This window comes from Octopus bimaculoides, chromosome 6 (assembly GCF_046866305.1).
Source record: "Octopus bimaculoides isolate indiv1 chromosome 6, ASM4686630v1, whole genome shotgun sequence".
NCBI classification, from domain to species: Eukaryota; Metazoa; Mollusca; class Cephalopoda; order Octopoda; family Octopodidae; genus Octopus; species Octopus bimaculoides.
In genome coordinates this window covers 56832677-56855490 of record NC_142933.1, presented here as the reverse complement: position 1 = coordinate 56855490, position 22814 = coordinate 56832677, and the positions used below count along the sequence as shown (strand labels likewise).

The 22814-nt window shown below is 35.0% G+C and overlaps 1 protein-coding gene and 1 long non-coding RNA gene across 8 annotated transcripts in view; one reads left to right on the top strand and one right to left on the bottom strand.

The window, feature by feature from the left end:
* LOC106879572 (uncharacterized) overlaps nt 1-22814 on the bottom strand; it is a 650101-nt gene that overhangs the window by 262254 nt on the left and 365033 nt on the right. For all 7 annotated transcript variants that reach the window (XR_016242266.1, XR_016242267.1, XR_016242268.1 and 4 more), the window contains exons 20-21: nt 9247-9366; nt 7976-8101 (exon numbers count right to left, since the gene is read on the bottom strand). Coding sequence is in view for 2 of the 7 variants with exons in the window: in XM_089353939.1 (XP_089210065.1) it covers nt 7976-8101; nt 9247-9366 (246 nt within the window). In the remaining 5 variants the exon portion in view is untranslated. The remainder of the gene's footprint in view (nt 1-7975; nt 8102-9246; nt 9367-22814) is intronic.
* Nucleotides 1-22814, top strand: part of LOC149135132 (uncharacterized) — a 255249-nt gene that overhangs the window by 195084 nt on the left and 37351 nt on the right. The window contains exon 2 of the long non-coding RNA XR_016242271.1: nt 10573-10619. This is a non-coding gene — a long non-coding RNA (uncharacterized LOC149135132). The remainder of the gene's footprint in view (nt 1-10572; nt 10620-22814) is intronic.

The window sequence follows — 22814 nt, the reverse complement described above, 5'->3', positions numbered from 1 at the left end:
TATAATATATATATATATATATATATATATATATATATATATATATATATATATATATATATATATATATATATTATATATATATATATATATATATATATATATATATATATATATATATATATTATATATATATATTATATATATATATATATATATATATATATATATATATATATATATATATATATATATATTATATATATATATATAATATATATATATATATATATATATATATATATATATATATATATATATATATATATATATATATATATATATATATATATATATATATATATATATATATATATATTATTATATATATATATATATATATATATATATATATATATATATATATATATATATATATATATATATATATATATATATATATATATATATATATATATATATATATATATATATATATATATATATATATATATATATATATATATATATATATATATATATATATATATATATATATATATATATATATATATATATATATATATATATATATATATATATATATATATATATATATATATATATATATATATATATATATATATATATATATATATATATATATATAGGCGCAGGAGTGGCTGTGTGGTAAGTAGCTTGCTTACCAACCACACGGTTCCGGGTTCAGTCCCACTGCGTAGCATCTTGGGCAAGTGTCTTCTACTATAGCCTCGGGCCGACCAAAGCCTTGTGAGTGGATTTGGCAGACGGAAACTGAAAGAAGCCCGTCGTATATATGTATATATATATATATGTATGTGTGTGTGTTTGTGTGTCTCTGTTTGTCCCCCCTAGCATTGCTTGACAACCAATGCTGGTGTGTTTATGTCCCCGTCACTTAGCGGTTCGGCAAAAGAGACCGATAGAATAAGTACTAGGCTTACAAAGAATAAGTCCCGGAGTCGATTTGTTCGACTAAAGGCGGTGCTCCAGCATGGCCACAGTCAAATGACTAAAACAAGTAAAAGAGTAAAAGATATATATATATATATATATATCAGGTCATCCCATAAGTTCTGTCCGAATTTTGAATAAAGAAAACAAGTGATCAAATGTTATAGTCAATTGAAATTTAATCATCCATGTACTTTCCCTGATTATCTATGACTTCTTTCCATCTATTTACAAGCTTTTTATTCTCATCAATGTAAAACTCTTTTGGTTTCAAACCGAAGAACTCTGAAATGCCAGTTTCGACCTCCTCCTGACTTGTGAAAGTTATGTCCCCCCAAATGATTCTGTAAACTATGAAACAAATGGTAGTCTGAAGGAGCAAGATCAGGAGAATAAGGTGGATGAGGAATTTTTTCCCAATCAAGCTCTTCGATCTTCTATGATGTGATCTTTGCAGTGTCGGGTCACGCATTGTCCTGATGAAACGTCACTCCCTTTTGATTCACTAAAGCGGGTCTTTTTCTCTTCAAAGCTTGGTTCAAATGCTCTAATTGCTGACTGTAGACTTTAGCATTGATTGTTGCATTAGGTGGTAACAATTCAAAGTGAATTAGTCCTTTGCAATCCCACCAGATAGAGAGAAGAACCTTTTTTCCATGAACTTTCCTTCTTAGTTGTGGTTGAGCTTTTTCCCTTTTATCAAGCCACTGTTTACGATGTTTAACATTTTGATAGAAGATCCAGTTATCGTTACCAGTCACAAGTCTATCCAAAAAGGGTGAAATGAGTTCACCAGAATGGAGAGAAGAGCAGATGTCAACTTGGGATTTGTGGTTGCATTTGGACAATTCTTGAAGATGACGATGAACAGTTGTATGGTTTGAACTAAGCTTTATTGCCAATTCTTCAACTGATAATGCAGGACTTTCTTCAAGTAATGCCTCAAGGAACTTCTCATCAAACTCAACTGGACATCCTGTTCGATCTTTATCTTCAAAGCTGAAATCTCCACTTCTGAATTTTGCAAACCATCTTCTGCAAGTTCTTTCATTCAAGCATTCTTTCCCATAAAGTGAGTGTATGTTTCGAGTTGCTTTGGCTGCAGAGTTTCCTTTAAATGCTGTTTGGATACTTCCATGTTAGAAAGGGTTTTAATCAAAGAAATTTTAATTCTATTATTCTGTAAAATAATATTTAATTAGTTTAAATGTACACAAATGCATGAAAATAATTTTTAATTCCATGAAACATTCCAAAATACTATTAAATTTCATTCAATTTTAAAAAAGGTAAAATCAGACCGAACTTATGGGATGACCTGATATATATATATATGATTAAATTTATGTACACTTGTATGCGTGGTGTACATAGACATTTATTATTTTCATTCAGAATACAGAAATTCAGACACCACAAATTTACAAAACCATGAATTAACTTCATGTTAGGGGTGATGGGTAAAATGTGTAAATATGTGTGTGTATATATATATATATATATATATATGTGTGAGTGTGTGTGTGTGTATATATATATATATATATATATATATATATATAGCATCCACTACACTCTCTGAGTGGTTGGCATTAGGAAGGGCATCCAGCTGTAGAAACTCTGCCAAATTAGATTGGAGCCTGGTGTTGCCATCCGGTTTCACCAGTCCTCAGTCAAATCGTCCAACCCATGCTAGCATGGAAAGTGGACGTTAAACGATGATATATATATACATACACATAGATGTATGTGTCTCTGTGCATGCGTATTGTGTTCATACATATACTCATGTGCATATGAGCATATATACATATATGCACAGATATGTGTGTGTGTGTGGTTGTATATATGTGTGTAAGTATATACAAGTGTCTCTGTGTATGTGGATGAATGTATGTGTGTGTACATGCATATATACAAATTTTATTAACTTTATTTATACCTTATAAACATATATTACATACATACCTTATTTATATTTAAATTTCCTCTATCATCTTTATTTAATTTATTCATTTATGACTAATTCTATTTACCTACTCTATCTTATCTCCAATACAAATCACGAACAAGATCATTTAGTCTGCTATAATGAATCCATAAACACATATATAAAACATCTAAGGGTATATTTTTTCCCCTCTGAAGATATTATGCTCGGGGCATATAAATTTAATATTTAATCAATTTACTGAGTATTAATTGAAACAGCTGTAAGGGATAGTGATTGATTTGTTGTTAATAATTAACAATTATTAATAATTAACAATTATTAACTTCCTGGTCTCCATTTTCTTTTTCTTCTTTTATATGACTATATGTCTTGCAAACAACTTGCACATGCAAGTGCTACCAGTCGAGAATTCCACATACCGGAAGCCAGCAAGTGTATGGGAACACCAGGAGAGAATGCGTGCTGTTTCATCCTACCTCTCGACAGCATCAATACGCACCAGCCCCCCTCACTGATATGAGGTCCTGCTGTGCTAGATCAACTGGTTGTTAAATATAGCTCAATATTTCTCTAGTCATTGCTCATCGTCTCTTTTTAACCAAATCCAGTGGCTAGCCATTTCCACTGTAGTTTGGATATCAGTCATGGTGATATTTACCTTATGATGAGTTAGACCTAACGATAACAACAATCCTCTCACATTGTGTCCAACAAACCGTCTACATCTGACTTCAATTGGAAAATGTTCCACTTTCCAGCCTGCATCTTCACATTCCTCGAGGAGGTTTACATAATGGTCAATCTTTCAAGCCCGAGCAGCATCCATGTTATCTTCATGAGGAACTGTTAACTCGACTAGATTTACAACTTTCTTTCCTTCACACCATATTAAAATGTCTGGTTTTTTCGTAACTGGGATGGGAATGAGTCCCTGGCACCCTGGTAAATCTGCAGTCACCTCCCAATGGCCGTTCCACTTTTCATCTCTCACAGGAAGTTTCTTGTTCTTCTTCTTGAAACGGATCCGCTGACCTGAGTGCACGAAGGTAATGAAATCTCCAGTTGGTACTTTCAACAGTTTTTTTTCTCACTGTCTCCATGTATACCTGTTCAATGCTAATGAACAGTTGGAAAGAATATGTCTTAGTGTTCCGACCTTTCTGCATTCACATTCACATATGTCATCTCCAGCTAGCTATACGACATAATATCTGTGTCTTTATATTTTCGAACAAGGGAGTTTAGCATTTCCACTCAACACAAAACAATATCTGTGTCGCGGTTTCTGAGTTATTTGCCTTCGTCAGCACAGAGTAACTGTTTGGCTAGATATATATACATATACATATATATATACATATATATATATATATATATATATATATATATATATATTGACAGACCACTTACTGGTCACCTTTATATATATATATATATATATATTTGTTTTGCAAGATTTTTTATGTGAAATCGTTTAATCCATGCTGCAATTGTCTCAGTACCATTCCCTTTTGAACCACATTATGTATAAACGATTGTGTGAGAAAATAAAAAAAACATTTGTATAAATAGAGGATATAGATAATACAGGCACTCCCCATACACACACATGCACTTCCAAAACTTAGACACACATTGAGGGATACGCATGCGTAGACACATACAATAGGAATATAAAATACAAAATGGCTGATAGTTAGCAAGGTGAGACACACATAAGAAAGAAGAAAGCAAAGGACCACTGATGAGGTCACAGAAGTGTGACGAAAGAACTCTGGCCAAAATAGGATTAATGTAACGTAATGTAATATAAAGCTGAAACAAATTAACACCAAATATACAGTGCGTGTGTTATATATATATATATATATATATATATATATATATATATATATATATATATATATATATATATATATATACATATATATATATATATATATATATATATATATATATATATATATATATATATATATATATATACATATATATAAAGCAAAGCAAAGGATGAAGAGTCAATATACCATAAGTTTAATCCATGTTGCAATTGTGTATAAACGATTATGTGTGAGAAAATAAAAAAAACATTTGTATAAATTTATACATAGTTGAATGCCCCATCAGACTTGTACCATACCGTGCCACTACTATATGTAATAGACATCGTGTATTTATCTAACTGCTAAGTTAAAAGAAATAAAGGAATATAGCATAAATACAAACAAAGACACACTCATGCATTCATATATGTATAACTGTGTTAAATGATACTCAAATACACATACATACCTATGTACACATGCTGAAGTGTATAAGAGAACACATATGTAAAGCGTGTTATAGAGACCTGAAATATTTCCATTATTGCCTTTCATTGAAGAAAATGAATTATTAAGTTGTTGTCATTGTTTAACCCCAGGTCAGCTAGGATCAAACAAACTTTTGATCAAAAGTATCATGCCTTTAACTCAGACATTATATCAAGGATTGTCTTATTCATTTCTTTAGAAGACGGTTGGGTGTGGTTTGAGGAAGATTTGGCTACTGTTTCATAAGCCTTATTGTTAGCCTGTTGAGAAGTTTCATGCGAAAACTGTCTAGAGAGATAGAATATGTGTGTATGTGTATGTGGGAGAGAGAGTGGGGCTAGTGAAGGATAAAATACAAAGGGATAGTGGAAGATGACTGAGCTAGGTGATGAACAGGTAGAAGACTAGGAGGTAAATAGTATCACAGAGGACCATAGTGAAAATTGGGAAGTAAACAGAAGGGAAGATAGGAAGATTAATTGGTAGAAGATCAAGGAATATGGTGAAAAGTGGAATCAGAATAGAGAGAAAATCTGGAAGAAGGTACATTGAAAAGTTGAAAGGTAAGAAGTGGCTAAAAAGTGGGAAGGAAACAATCTAAGTGGTAGAGAATGGGGTGAAAAGGGAAGGGAGGGGGAAGAAGAGTGGAAGGTTGGAGGAGAGGAGGGTTGCAAGTGGGAAAAGTAAGGAATAGTGTAATTATTAATGTAATTTAATCAGTGGAGTAATCCAATCCGAGTAATTTATTCTCTAATTAGTTTTCTACATAACATGTGTACACACTTGTACATTTACTTAGTGATTCTCCCATTACTACTTCAGCACGTATGAAAAAAATCTAATGCCTTGCTGATGAAGTCAGAAAATAATGAAACACATCTGGAGTTGTCTCCCATACTTACGGTAATAAATATACTAGTGGATAATATTGCTTTTTCCTCAGTGCATAATATAAAATTCCATGTATAATACGAACTTTTTTTGCCAAAAGCAAAATTAAAATTAGGATGGGAGTATAATACATAGACTCTTTATGGTAGTTTGTTCCTATTTCAATTTTTATGTATTCTGCATAAAATATGTTGATGCAAACATAACAGTGAATCTCCTGCAACTTCTGAAAGACACAGTTACAACAAAAATCAAAGAAACAGTAACAACACACACTCTGTACTCATCAACAATACACAACTAAAACCCTAATCTAACCCCTATGAACAGCAGAGATACAATCACTATTGACAAAAGTCTTCTACCTCACCTCTTTCATATGTTAAACTCATGTCAATAACACATGCTAACTATTTTATCATCATGTTCTTATTGAAATGCACTGCCTTTGTTTCGATTAATTATAAAAATAATGAAGAATTTAGTAAAATATTTTTGTCAGTATTAAACTAGTGTTTTAATGTTGATCACTAAAACATGAAGCTTGTATCACAAAACAAGGGATGGTCTCAGGTAAGTTGGTATGAAAAGGGTGAAAACCCTGAAACATAATCTCATGTCATATTTCATGGCAACCTCTGCAGTTATGACCTACAATGGATGACACTTTACATATCTGGAGGAATAGGGTAAAGACCCCTTCTGTCATGAATGACCATGGGATTGCACCAAGTAAGTTCCCCTCCAAAGCACAAGTCTGGGCTGGGCAAGATTGTTTATGGAAGACCAGCAGCCACCCATGCATACCAGCTTCCCCTCTCCATGTCACCAATGTTATCCAAGGGTAAAGCAAAGGTTGATGCAGCTTGGTACCAATGCTGTCACAGCTCATTTTTACAGCTGAATGAACTGGAGCAACATGAAATAAAGTGTCTTGCTCAAAAATACAACATTCTGGTCTGGGAATTGAACTCACTACCTCATGATTGTGACCCCCATGCTCTGAGCCATGTGCCTTCACAACCTAACGACTAGCCATACACCTAGAGGAATATTATGGCTACTGCACACACAATCATCCAATGTGAGATATTTGCTTGAGACAAGAAGGCAATAATATAATCACCGTACTTGCTAGAAATATCAGCCAAATCTCCTACAGATCACATTCTTAAAAATGGAAGAACATGTTGGAGAGTGCAATCTAGAAGAAAATGGGTTTATCAGAATTGGAAAAATCTTCAATCTGATTCCCAAAACCCATGTGCTGCATATTGTCACCATGCAAACAAGCAAGCTCTCTCTATGCCAATGGGTGAGCCTGCTATAATTAATAACTAAATCTCTCTTAGACCACACTCTGTGGTCTACAAAAGAACATATTGGTAAATGTAGTCTTGAGTACAGTTTGTGAAAAAAAAATAATAATACTGTGACAGTCATGGCTTGAATTTCATTGATCATAGGTCTGCATACTCAGAGCTAACTTCAACAACTTAAGCCTAACTGATGCACCTAGCTTTACTCATTGCTTTGGTATGTGTGTGTGATTGTGTATATGTATATATGTATCCATGTATAAATATATGCTTCATCTCAATTGCATCATGCTAACCAATCTTTGCACTAAACATTACCCTGTCTCTATAAAACACAACCCTCTAAAAGTTTTTCATTGCTTTTGATTCAAGCTAAATATCAACCATATAAACTTCACCACTGAGGGAAGGCCTGCAAAGGTCAGGATCATTGCGCTCACCCTCTGATCAAATAGTAAAGAAAACATGATTTCTCTCAAATATGATAAATTTAGTCAATAGCTGGACTTTTCCAAATGAGGTGTACATATCAATGGTTGATTAAAACTGTAACAAGAACTTACCAACACACTGCTTCTTATTCTCCCCCACTAGTCTGTAGCCTGTCCTACATTGACATTTATAACTTCCAATAGAATTTTCACAGATATGTTGACAGTCACCATTTTCTGTTGAACATTCATCAATATCTGGTAAAAAAAAAAAAAAAACCAAAAGAAGCAAACAAGCAAGTGAGAATAATTCAATTCTCATTTTCCCAAATTAAATTAGTAGGAGCTGATTACCTGATACAAAATTCACAAAATTCATGCTCATGTATATGAATACATACATACATAAATATAAGCATACATATTTAAATGTAGATAGCAAGATAGATAAACAGACAGATGGGTAGTCAAAAGGATATATATATATATATATATATATATATATATATATATCATAAATATACAGGGATTAGCAATTGAGTTGCTTCTCCAACATACTGAAAATTTAGAAATAGCAGTCAAAGAACTACTGATTCCAAACTACAAATTTTTCTCCAAAGTGGATGGCGATATTTATGGCACACATAGAACAAAAAACCGGAGGGAAAAGCGTAAACAAACCAAGCCTTTAGTTAATTGGATACGAATCGTTTCATGGTTAAGTGAATGGAAATTTCACTATTCCAATCTTCAGCCCAAACATTCTGATAAATTTGAAAGTGTCTCTTTGAGGTGAGATGCCTGAACTCACTAGCCGATGAATTCGTAAGTGCCTTTCTTATCGTTGATTTTTGGTGTCGCATGGCCAAAAATTACCGTGAATTTTTTTAGAGACACTTTCAAATTTATCAGAATATTTGGGCTGAAGATTGGAATAGTGAAATTTCCATTCACTTAACCATGAAACGATTCGTATCCAATTAACTAAAGGCTTGGTTTGTTTACGCTTTTCCCTCCGGTTTTTTGTTCTATGTGTGCCATAAATATCGCCATCCGCTTTAGAGAAAAATTTGTAGTTTGGAATCAGTAGTTCTTTGACTGCTATTTCTAAATTTTCAGTATGTTGGAGAAGCAACTCAATTGCTAATCCCTGTATATTTATGATGATAAATAGTTTTACCGATAAAGGTTTTTTTCATACTGAACTACTTGGCAAAATTGTTAATTATTAATTCTATTATTAATTGACGATTCTCTGCCCTTATTCTTGTATATATATATATATATATATATATATATATATATAGAGAGAGAGAGAGAGAGAGAGAGAGAGAGGGAGAAAAATAGATAAATAAATAGACAGCAGAATATATAAGTATAGCAATGTAAATATCATGACTTACCTTTACACCATTTATTATCTACAAGACGATAACCAGGGTTGCAAGAACATTTGTAGTTTCCAATAGTATTGGTACAAATCTGTTCACAGAGACCATTTTGAACAGAACAGTCATCAACATCTAGTATATATAAAAAAAAATTTCAAATGTAAAACTCTTTCCGTATTTGAAAATATCTTTTTCCTTTCACATCCACAAAATTAAAATATTGATAAACTGAGCCACATTACAAGGAGGCACTCAAAAATAACTGGAAATGTTCTCTGTGGGACAAGCCCATTGTAGTTCAGTGAGGTTACAAGGATGTTGCCATGAGAAAAACACAAATTTATGAGTGGTTTCCATGCTTTAGGAATGGTTACTTGTCGCTTGAAGACCAACCTTGTTAAAGGTGACCAGCAACCTCTCGAACAAATGAAAACATCATGAAAATTCATGAACTGATCTTGGAGGACCATCACTGAACAACTGATGAAAAATTTGTGCCTCACTTGCTCACAAACGATCAAAAGCAGTCATAACTGAACGCTTGTCATGAACTGAAAGAACAATTGGAAGTTGATCCAGACCTTTTTTTCAAAGGTCAACACTGGTGATGAAAACTGGTGCTATGGAATATGCAGATGTGGAAGAGGTAAGGAAAAAGATGATGGCGGTGTTAAAATACATCACTTTGCAAGCGTTCCAACACAGCTTTGAACATTGGAAAGCATATCTGGACCAATACATTGCTTCAAATGGAGAATTCTTTGAAGACGACAAAAATGTAAATGTAAAATGAAGTGAATAAAATAATATTACAAAATTCTAGTTTCTTTTGGGTACCCCATCATATAACCAGATATTCTTTCTCATTTAAGAAAAAAAAAAAAACACAACCTCCCAAATCTTCTCTACTAAACTCAATGATGCATTACATCTTAATACTATTGGGAATTTTTCTGTCTAAAAAAATAAATAATAATATGCATTTACATATTTCCCCAAGACACCTGATGAAGGCTGGAAGGTATATCAGCTGAAACGTTGTTTTAGCAACAAACAAGATGAGGACAAATATCTGTCAAATGTAAATAATGTATTTAATTCCTCATCTCTTAAATATAGAACTGAATAATATGCCTGTCTCTCTCTGTTAGGATGTTAGGCAAAAAGGTTGAAGGGAAATAATTTTTCATTAACTTTTGACAAGCAGATTTCGTTTTTAAAATCTTAACCATAATAATATAATTTGTCAAAAAAAAAAACAACAAAAAATGCAGAAATTGAATCACAGTTATTGAATTTGATTTTTATAGCAACTATCTGTAACATTTCTCCACACAGTGATTGAAAGAATGCACAGATTACAGAACCACAGAGAAAGATGAGAGGTGAGTTGAAAAAAATGTTTGTGAAGAGTATAATTAAAGTAGCTGTCACTTTTGTTGAAATGGTTAGTCTAGTACTTAATCAAATATGTGGTCTATATCTTAGAACTAGAGGCTTAAAAAAATGTATTATTCTTTTTTTGATGAAATATTAAATTTTCTTTTCTTTCCTTGTGGTACCTCCTATGGATTGCAATTATTTCTAATCTACCTGAATTCTAGCAATTATGCTTACTCATGTAGTTACTGGTACATTATCAATATAAAAGACTTTATTACTATATATATATCACTTTTGACACCAGTAGCTACATAGAGAACAAACAAGTGCTGACTGGCTTGTGTGACTGTTGTTTGAAATGATTTGTGGCATTCTTTGGATTTGAAGACTTATATTCAAATGGGAACTTTTTTAAAATGTCAGTGTATCTCATAGCAGAGATGTCATAAAGAATGTGTATTTCACTATCATCTGTCATCATTTATCTATCAAACACCTCATGTTGAACGTGAACTGACTCATTTTCTGTACATAATCAGAAACATTTTATGTACAAGCTAGCATAGTACCAACTCATTTCTCATAAAAAATGTTTATCATATTCATAGGTACAGTTGAACTCAACATTGTAAGCTAATAAAATGCACAATTATATGAGAGATGCATTACTTATAGCAGCAACTATACTAGTCTGTGGTACTTTACTTTGAGGTAGGTAAATGAGTCATCGATAAAAGTTACATTCTTAGCCATAGAATTACTGTAACACTTTTGATTGGATACAGGCCACTAGCCCTTCAAGCAGTTGTTTGGCGCCTTGTCAACTATCTGCAAATCTGTTTTGCACTAACTTTGATAATTTTATCCTGAAAATTTGTTTTATTAAAGTAACTGCTGAAAATAGGCTTGGAAAATAGAATAGGAGACAGAGATATGTTAACTGGCTATGATAAAGGAGATCTGTTAGTTCAACTCAGAAGAGCAGACTGTTATGATAATAGCAAAAGAGACAGATAGAAGAAACATGTTTGCAAGTTTTGGTAAGTTTTTGTTAATTAGTCAATTTTTTTGTTTTTGTTTTTAATAGAATCTAGATGTTTGCATATGTAGATCATGATCATTCCATATACGGGAATCGTTTTCTAACGTGAGTATTGCTTGTATTTTGTAATAGGTCAGCCAATGGTTCTGAAAAAAAGTCAAGTTTCAGAGGTAGTTTTTGTAATGTTTTATACATGTGAGGTTGCCGTGGATATTGTGAGATCTAGCATTTATAGTAACTTTGAGGACTATAATTGTACACTTTTCATGTAAAAGGAGGCTTGATGTGTAAGACTGTTTACTTGAATGCATAGTGGTTGTAGCTTTGTGCTGTTGCAAGAGACCAGGATTTTGTGTTTGCATTAAAAAGTGTTTTCATTGGCTCTGTCCATGGAGATAGTGCAAATCTGGTTGTATGTTTAAGGTTCTTCTGATCCATGAATATGTTTGTTTTGTTAGAAAGGACAGTAAGTAGATTGAAGACAGTGGAAAACTGAAACAGCCTTACATTTCACGGAGTTAATATGACAGCTTTGTCAACACATCTTGCAAGGGAGGTATATGAAAGGAAACATTTAATTCCTCAAAGAAGAGATGGACTGAGCTTATAGATGGGCAGCTTAACTAGAGATTCTCACACCAATTTTTTGCTTATGTATTCAAGAATAAGAGACCAATGGTACATGATATAAGATTTATGTGCCAACAGAACTAGCTCTACAGGAAACATACTGGAGAAAGACTCAAGATCATGGAGGAAGTTGCTGTTTGTGACTATATCCATGATGCTTGAAATGTTGAAAATGAAGGAAATAGATTAGTAGTTGATAAGCTTATAGAGGCCTTGCTTTCTTGGGAGTAGGATACTTTGCAATGTGTTTCTATGAATTAGGATACATCTCTAAAGTGTGTTTGTGTGTGTGTGTGTGTATGTGTGTGTATGAGTATGTGCATGCATGCATATGTGTGTGTGCATGTGTGTGTATGGTATACTGTTGGAAGCAAAGCAGGCTGCAAATATGGTGGTTTTATCAGTGAGAATGCTATTTTATAACATTTATTATAATATATACTGTGCAGGTCGATAACCATTTCACACTTCAGTTTCTTTTAGTACTCAGCAAATTTCTTTCCAGATTATTTCCTCTTAATAGACATTTATGAAGCTCTCTAAATTACTGTTTAATCTCTGATGGGATACTATTGAAAACTACTTTATATTCTAGCTTTTAAATATTTTATTTTTCCAATTTTCAATTTAACTTACAATGATGTCTAACATTTCCATGTAATTGAATGTTTACTGATTTGAAACACTTGGTGCTGTAATATGTGCTTGTATATTGTCTGTGTATATGAATTTACAAGCATGTGGGTAATTTCTTTTAAGTAGATACTGGGCAAGAGACAGTGTTAATATTTTCAGGTTTTCACAAGCAAGGAGATTGGGTCAAATGGATGCTACTAATATTTCTGATGTTCAGCTAAATCTTTAGAATGTCAGCGAATGAGGAAAAAGCAGGAAAGAAATGCCAAAGTATGTTTGTGTATGTGTTCATATAAAAATTTGTGCATATACATACGCCACTAATTGAATGTTTACTGATTTGAAACACTTGGTGCTGTAATATGTGCTTGTATATTGTCTGTGTATATGAATTTACAAGCATGTGGGTAATTTCTTTTAAGTAGATACTGGGCAAGAGACAGTGTTAATATTTTCAGGTTTTCACAAGCAAGGAGATTGGGTCAAATGGATGCTACTAATATTTCTGATGTTCAGCTAAATCTTTAGAATGTCAGCGAATGAGGAAAAAGCAGGAAAGAAATGCCAAAGTATGTTTGTGTATGTGTTCATATAAAAATTTGTGCATATACATACGCCACTAATTGAATGTTTACTGATTTGAAACACTTGGTGCTGTAATATGTGCTTGTATATTGTCTGTGTATATGAATTTACAAGCATGTGGGTAATTTCTTTTAAGTAGATACTGGGCAAGAGACAGTGTTAATATTTTCAGGTTTTCACAAGCAAGGAGATTGGGTCAAATGGATGCTACTAATATTTCTGATGTTCAGCTAAATCTTTAGAATGTCAGCGAATGAGGAAAAAGCAGGAAAGAAATGCCAAAGTATGTTTGTGTATGTGTTCATATAAAAATTTGTGCATATACATCATCGTTTAACGTCCGCTTTCCATGCTAGCATGGGTTGGACGATTTGACTGAGGACTGGTGAAACAGGATGGCAACACCAGGCTCCAATCTAATTTGGCAGAGTTTCTACAGCTGGATGCCCTTCCTAACGCCAACCACTCAGGGAGTGTAGTGGGTGCTTTTACGTGTCACCCGCACAAAAAGAGCCAGTCCAGGGGCACTGGCAACGATCTCGCTCGAAAACCCTACAAGGCCAGTCAGGCAGTACTGGCAACGGTCACGCTCAGGATGGTACATCTTATGTGCCACCCGCACAATAGCCAGTCCAGGGGCCCTGGCAACGATCTCACTTGGCTTGCCGGGTCTTCTCACGCACAGCACATTTCCATCTTAGTGTTTCTGTATAACTGTCAACCTTTTGCTTTTAAGAAATTTGTCTTCTCTCTTATTCAGTTAGACACAGTACTAAATTACATACATTTTTCAATTCAAAAACCATTATTATAAACCATAATTTTGTAATCTAATATCTTTGACAATCAAATCAAATACTTATCATTTTCATAATTGTCATAGTTTCTTTTTCACTTTAGATAAGCTGGTATGCTAACAACAAGACTCTACCAACTCTATCAATTCATATTTCAATTCTGAGTAGAGTTGCAACTTGCTGAATCCTTATTGTAGTTCACAGCTAAATAAAAAAAAAAACTGACTGACAGGCTGTAGCCTATTCTGTTACCATTTTCTCACAAAAGAGCTTCTTTGTGCTTGTTCCAACTGTTATTAATAGCAACCAAATCTAACTATCTTAAGAAGTGTGAGAACAAGAAAATGTGCCCTTGATACTGCCTGAAAAGATAGGATTTTATAGGTGGAACGCCAGGATCAGAGTTGACAAAGAGCTAAAGAAAACAACTACAGCAACAACATCAATACCAACAACAGCAACAGTCATAGCAGCAGCCTTCAGTTGACCAAAAGTTTGTGACTTTCCAGTGAAACTGAGTAAAGCACAGTGTGTATACATATATACATACATACATACATACATACATACATACATATATATATATATATATATATATATATATACATATACATATACATATATATATATATATATATATATATATATATATATATATATATATATATATATATATATATATATATATATATATATATATATATATATATATATTGCATACTATCTATTAAATAATCCTTCCTTTTCTCTATGGCTTCTTATTGCTATCTCTACTGCCCAGGGCGAAAATGCCCATTCATAATGTCCACTTCTGCCCGTAGCATATATATAAAATACCTTTCACACATGTTCCCCTCTCAGACTTTCATTTGGCTCATTCCAGTGTTTGGTTATTGTTGGCACCCACGTTAGGCACTGCTAAGCTAAGATATTCTCTGTTTTTTTTTATTGCTTCATTCATTCATCCATCTAACATGCATTATTACTAATATGTACTTTCATAAACTAATTATGTAAATTAACTCTTCAGTATATGACTTCCAAATCCTAATCTCTTTCTCTCTCTCTCTCTCAGCCTTAGTTTTTCTCCTTAATTCTTTATGTAATTTCCAAATTGAAATTTGTTTAAAGCCTTAATTTTCTTTTCCTCCTGTGTTTTCATGTTGGCTAAATATTTTTTCACACTCTCTTAATCCTTACTTCTTTTTTTCTCCCTGTGTTCATGTTGGATAAATACTTTTCATACTATCTCTTAAATAATCCTTGCTTGTTCACGATGTGCCTGCCCCCACCACCAATATCCCCCCCTACTACCAATACCAGATATTTTGCTTCTCTCACTGGAAACCTCGTCCCTCACTGGTGGTCTCTTCTATCATACTTGTAATCTTGCCTCCCTCCTCTCTCCCAGGACTAACACAATCAGTTTAGCAGCCCACCTACTTAATCCAACATTGGCACATTGATATTCATATTTACTTTAATTTATTTGTATTTATATCTGCAGCACCAATAATGCTTACATTTACAATGTTCATAATGCTTATACTTACAATATCACTAACATTTACTCTTACCCCTAGTAGAGGTAACAATCTTAACATGCTTGAATGTTTGAATGACGACAGGCCAAAAGTGAGAACAGGTGTAGCATGTCTATCAAACGAACACGGAAACCTTCTTTTCAGGCACTGAACAAGATCTCCCCTTCCCAGGTTTCCTCCCAGATTCCTTTCCCAGTTTCTAGAGTTGGCACTGCAAATGTAGGCACATTGAAAGGTAAGTCTAGCTAGATTGTAGAAATGCTTGAATGGAGACGTGTTGATGTATGCTGCATACAAGAGGTATGGTGGAGAGGAGCGTCAGCCAGGGTCCTTACAGGCAAGGCACATAGGTATAAAATCTTCTGGGAAGGTAACAGCAACGGAGTGGGGGTAGGCATACTTCTCGCAGAAAAATTAGTGGATAAGGTCATAGAAGCAGTCAGGGTGTGTGATAGAGTGCTTAAGCTCAGGCTAGTCTTGAAGAATAGTATAGCTACAATTATCTCTGCCTATGCCCCAAAGACAAGTGACAATGACCTCATTTTTGTGGCTGGAGACAGTGGAAAGAATCCATGGAAGAGGGAGACCCAAGAAGACATGGGATGAGATGGTGAAGCATGACCTTCAAACGTTAGGCCTCATAGAGGCAACAAGGGACCAAGACCTTTGGAGATATGCTGTGATTGAGAAGACCTGGCAAGTAAAGTGAAATCACAGCTGTAGCCTATTCCAGTGTTGCATAACCAGCCCATTTAAAAGTACACTTGAATCATTGGGTGATACGCTGCACTTGAGAAGACCTATTGAGTCAAGTAAAATCAAAATCAAAATCAAAATCAAATCAAGATCGAAATCAAAATGGAAATTGTAGTTCTGGCCAATGCCAGTGCCGCCTGACTCGCACCCATGCTGGTAGCATTTAAAAAGCACCATCTGAATGTGGTCGATGTCAGTGCTGCTTGACTGGCTCTCATGCTGGTGGCATGTAAAAAGCACTCACTACACTCTCAGAGTGATTGGCGCTGGGTGGGGCATCCAGCTGTAGAAACCTTGCCAGATCAGATTGGAGCCTGGTGCAGCTTACTGATTTGCCACTCCCCCAGTCAAACCGTCTGACTCATGCTAGCATGGAAAACGGACATTAAACAATGTTGATGATATATAATATAAGGGAAATGGAGAGTTTGAACTCAGAAAAAAACAATTTATTTGTATAATAGTCAATTTCATATCGCCTACATACTTTCCAATTTTTTACCTTCATTCATATTTTGCAATTAAGCTTGCATTATGCATTTAAAAGGTAAAAGTCTCTTCAGAGCAAAAACTAACAAATATTCGTTCACATCCTAATGAATGGAGCATTGCTTACCGACTGAGATAGCAGCATACTTTTGTGTGTTTGTGCTTGTCAGCATGTGTGTCTTTTAGATTCCTTTCTAAAAATAGCTTGAGGCTAAACTATGACCACAGTGGTCAATGGCTAGTTGTAGTTCAGAGGAACTAGGTCATAGTACCATTCTCCTTAGATCAGTTTTATAAAGGCTGTCTACCACTACTATCTTTACTCACTTTAAAAAGAATGAAAAATAAAATATTAGCAAGAATCCGAACCAATATATTTATTTGACTTCTACTTATTTAATTGTGAGAATTTCAATTTTTATTACAATTTTATTTATTTAAATGTATTAATCTTATTTGTTGATAGTTTAGGTTATTATATATATTATTATTTAAATTAATTTTTATATTAATTTTTATATTTAATGAGATTCACCATGTAGCACATGTATAGAGTTAGGCTATTTTCAAATGGTGAGGGTACATTTTCTTTTTAAAGTTACTTCCTACATTTATTTTAATTTCTATCATTCACAGAGTGTTTATTTAAATATAATTTATTATTTAAAAATTTATTAAATATATGCATATATAAGTATTAACATTAATGATAATACAAATTAATGAATTCCAAAGTATATTAATCGATATGGAGCTAAACCGGTGTATGCTTGGATAAAATACATCCCTGTGAAAGAGTGACCTCTTTCCATTCAAAACTATATATATATATATATATATAAATATTCATTTATAAATACACACATACACACACCTTTTATCTTTTACTTGTTTCACTCATTACACTGCAGACATGCTGGGGCACTGTCTCAAAGAATTTTTGTTGAAATTATATCCCTCTATCCATCCACACACACACACACACACACACACACACCTATATGTATGGTACTTATCTGCTCCTTGCAGAACTTGACCTCTTCTTGTACCTATAATTGCTTTTCCCTAGCATAAGATATTGATTTCAAATTTTGGCACAAGGCCAGCAAGTTTGGGAAAGGAAGCAAGTCAATTACACCAACCCCAATACTCAACTGGTACTTATTTTTATCAACCCCGAAAGGATGAAAGGCAAAGTCGACCTCAGCAGAATTTGAGCACAGTACGTAAGGATGGATGAAATGCAACTAAGCATTTTGTCTGGCTTGCTCATGATTCTGCCAGCTCACTGCCTTACTAACATGAGATATTAAATGACTTTTGAGCCCTGAAAGGTGTTTGTAGAGCTGATCACATATATTGCAGCAGTGTCTCATTTCAGCATTGACTCCATTTTCTGCTTGTTTATTATGAGTGTTCAAGTGGTGTTGCAGACTTTCACATGACTTGCAGGTATTTTGACAGACATTGCATTGAAACTGGGCATCCAGAATAAAATTTCAACAGTTCATGTATGCCTTACTCACATGGGCACACTGGTGCAATCTCATACTAGTGTGAGATAAGCATACATTTGTGCATAAGGAATATTTAAAGAAGGAATAAGAAACTTTTGCAATGCTATTGATATTGAATTCATTTTTTTAATGAAATTTTATTTTCCTTTCAAGCTGAAAATCTTTAACACCACTCCAAATTGTAGCTCTCCATGCTTTCCTATCTGCTTAATGTGATTCAAGACTTTTGTAACATATGGCTATGATCTGGAGTACCTAATTCTTTGATTTCCTTTCACTGGATTACCCTACCCTTTGATTGTGCTACATCTTTGAATTCCCTTGGAGTATATCGTTTTTATACCTTTGATTGTGAATTCGTTATGACACTTTCATTTCTCATCTCTTCTTCTTTTCTTACCTCCCCTCCATCAATCCTCCTTACACCACATCATCACCATGCCTGACCTTCGTTCCTTCTTCCAGCAACTCCACTTACTTTTCTCCTGCTTCCTTTCCAACTTTACTCCTCAGTGTTTGCAACCCACTGTACACCTCTCTTACTTGCTCTTAAAAAAAAAACTCACTACTCTAGCCACATCTCTGTCTTGAGCCACCATCATGTCATAACCGTGGCTTCCACTTGAAGTTCTACTCTTCTCCTTTCACTGAACCCATCCTAAATTGCACTTCTCACCTTCTTATCTGTTCCACACTCTCCTGAAATCACTCTCTGGAGAACCAACTTCTGTATGCTCACTTTCTTCTCTCCTTTCTTTACCCTCCACCTTTCACCCAATCTATTCTTTGCTTCTTGCATAGTCTCAACCACCAACTCTTCAACTTTCTCACACACACACCAAAAACTACAAACTCCATCTCCTCCTCACCTCCCAGCCCTTCCCCACCTCACACCTCTTTCAACCCAACCCTACCCACTCCTGCCCTCACTCCACTCCTGCCCTCACTCCACTCCTGCCCTCACTCCACTCTTGCTCTCACTCCACTCCTGCCCTCACTCCACTCCTGACCTCACTCCACTCCTCCACCCCAACGTCTCTCATTTCTCCTCTTCCTCTCCCCTACACTGTGGCCCTACCTCCTAATTCACTCTCACCCTACACCACCCACCCCACTCTCATATGTGGTGTAGTCACCATACCACCTGACCCTCCTCTTTCTATAGCTGAACATTTGCTCCTCGCTAAGGGTCTCTACTTTGTACCTTCACACCCCACTGCGATGAATTTGGACCCACACTGAGTTGGTCACTCCCTGCACTGCACGAAACTGCATGCCTTCTTCCACATATCTCAACAATTGGGATTGCTTCTCGGAGTTGGGTTGCTGCCCATCCAACTGGATGCCACCACCTCTAGGCCAGTTCAGCAGCCTAGACTTGTTTGTGAATGACCAACAAGCATGTTAATTGATTTAATTTCAAAAAAGATTATGATGGCTAAACATCATCAATTGCCAGCTCTTTGCAGCCTGGTGGTGTCAAGCACTGACATTTATATGGAGGAAGTGTTCTGACAGCTTTGGAACCTCATGTTTTATCACATCCTCTCCTCTGATCCTACCTGCCATGCATGACCTCATATGGTCTTCTGCCCTCCCCTCTACTGCCACCAACCTCATTGTCTGAACTCTCTGCACCTCCACTGTTTATTTCCTTCCTGAAATTCATAAACCCAATAACCCCTGGCTGCCCCTGTAACTGCTCCACAGAGCACACTTCAGAATACCTCAACCTCATCCTTTTCCCTTTTGTCACAGCCCTCCCAGTTCAATTACATGCACCAACTATGCCCTCCACCTATTCAGTTCCTTTTCCTTCTCTCCTGGCCACTCCCATCTCCTCTTCACCATAAACTTAAAATCCCTATACACCATCAACCCCAACAATGACAGTCTCTTAGGCCTTCAGTACTTCCTCAACCACCACACTGACCTCATACCAAGCACATCTACACTTCTCCACCTTGTTCTCACCTTTAACTGCTTCACATTCTTAGGTGAGGTCCACCAGCAGGTACCTGGCATTGCCCTGAGAATGAGAATGGGCCCCAACTTTGCCAAATCATTTGATGGTTATGTCGAGGCCCATATCTTCTCACAGTTCTCCAGACTGATCCCAGAGCTATACAGTTTGTATACAGACAACTGTATTAGGACTGCCTCCCTTCTAATAAAATCTCACTAATTTTATCTCTTTCATTTCTACCTTTCATCCATCCCTTGAGTTCATCTCTCTCATCTCCAACACTTTTGTCAACTTCCTTGACATCGCTCTTTCCATTGATCTCCTTGCCCAGTCTCACTACTCCCACCTTCTTCAAAACTACTGACTCTAATCTCCACCTCAACTTTCTTCCTCCCACCCCTTTCACACCAAATGGGCCACTCCCTACTTCCAGTTCCTCCATCACTCAGTCTCAACACCCGGCCCTCTTGTGCACTCATTGTGGATACCCCTTCACCCTTGTCCAAGCTGCCCTTACCCATGCCTGTCATGTTGATTGCACTTCATCCTTCTCTCCTGCTCTACACCCTCTCCTAACTGTACCCCTTTCCCCTCCTTTTCCACCCCTCCACCCTACCCCTTCGTTGGGAAATCCTATGGGCCTTCTATTGTCTCCAATCCAATCCTACCACCCTTCCTGTTTTCCCTAATCCACCCCTGCCCTCCTTCAAACATGTCTGTAACCTATGCGATTACTGGTCCACAGACACTACTCCTCCCCCACTTACACCTATCCTGGATCCTTTCCTTATTCCAGACTCCTTTGCCACATCTGTCTGTTCATCACCAGCATCACCTCCCTGATGGAACTAGCCAACACATTATCTGCATCTGGGGCTCTTTCTCCTGCATTTCTTCCAAATGATCTATTGCATCCAATGCACTTTTTGCAAATATTCATATGATATTCAGTCAGGCTGTTGGCTAGCTGACTGACTTACAGAATATCTACATGATATCTGCCTGCATAAAAATACCCCTATTGCCCATCATTTTTGCTCTGCTGGTTACTCCACTCTTCTCTCTTTAAACCCATATATTGTTTGGACTGAACACCCCACTCTTTCCAGTAACATTTTCCACATACTTTTTAAAAATTTTAATTTAACTTAAATTATATTCATTTTTAATTCCTCTTCCATACACTTCTACATGCCCATATACATAGTTTGCACCCCCCACCCCCACACACACTTACACACAAGCACGTTTCCATATGCTGGCATGTACAAAAGTCCCTTCACCCACAAAAATACACACATTCATATATACACAAACACTCATACACATGCACATGCAAACATACACTTGCACTTATACATATACACAGAACAACACTAATGCACTCACACACGTCAACTCACCTCTCACAACCAGATCTAACTACTGTTATTAACCTGACAGCACCACTCCCTTCACACATACATCATGCACATAAGCACAAACACACATGTATATATATATATATATATATATATATATATATATATATATATATATATATATATATATATATATATATATATATATATATATGTGCATATATATATATATATATATATATATATATGTATATGTATATATATATATATGTATATATATATATATATATATATATATATATATATATATATATATATATATATATATATATATATATATATATATATATATATATATATATATATATATGTATATGTTTATATATATATTTATTGGCTAAACTGGCAATATGACCATCCCCAAGTACAACAATATATATATATATATATATATGTATGTATATATGTGTATATATATATATGTATGTATATATCTGTATATATATATATATATATATATATATATATATATAAAGTGTAGTATATTGCCACTTAAGTGTGGCTGACCCCTAGGGGTGGATGTTACTGTTGCTTTTAGCCCCAGGAGGACATCTCCTCCAGCTGGCTTATCGACACACGACTGTGTCCTGTTTGCCAAGGGAAGTTATCCCTCTCACCTCGATCTGCAGCACGAACGTATCCGGATTTCAGGGTTATTTCCCTTCGTCGGCGTTCGACAGCTGATGACCTTGGTGAGAGAGACAAAAACCTGGCAAACTTATATCTTCTTTTCCAGTGAAATTCTTCACTGATATTGAAAAGGTGAAAACAAGCAATGTTAATTCTCTAAACGCCGACGAAGGGAAATAACCCT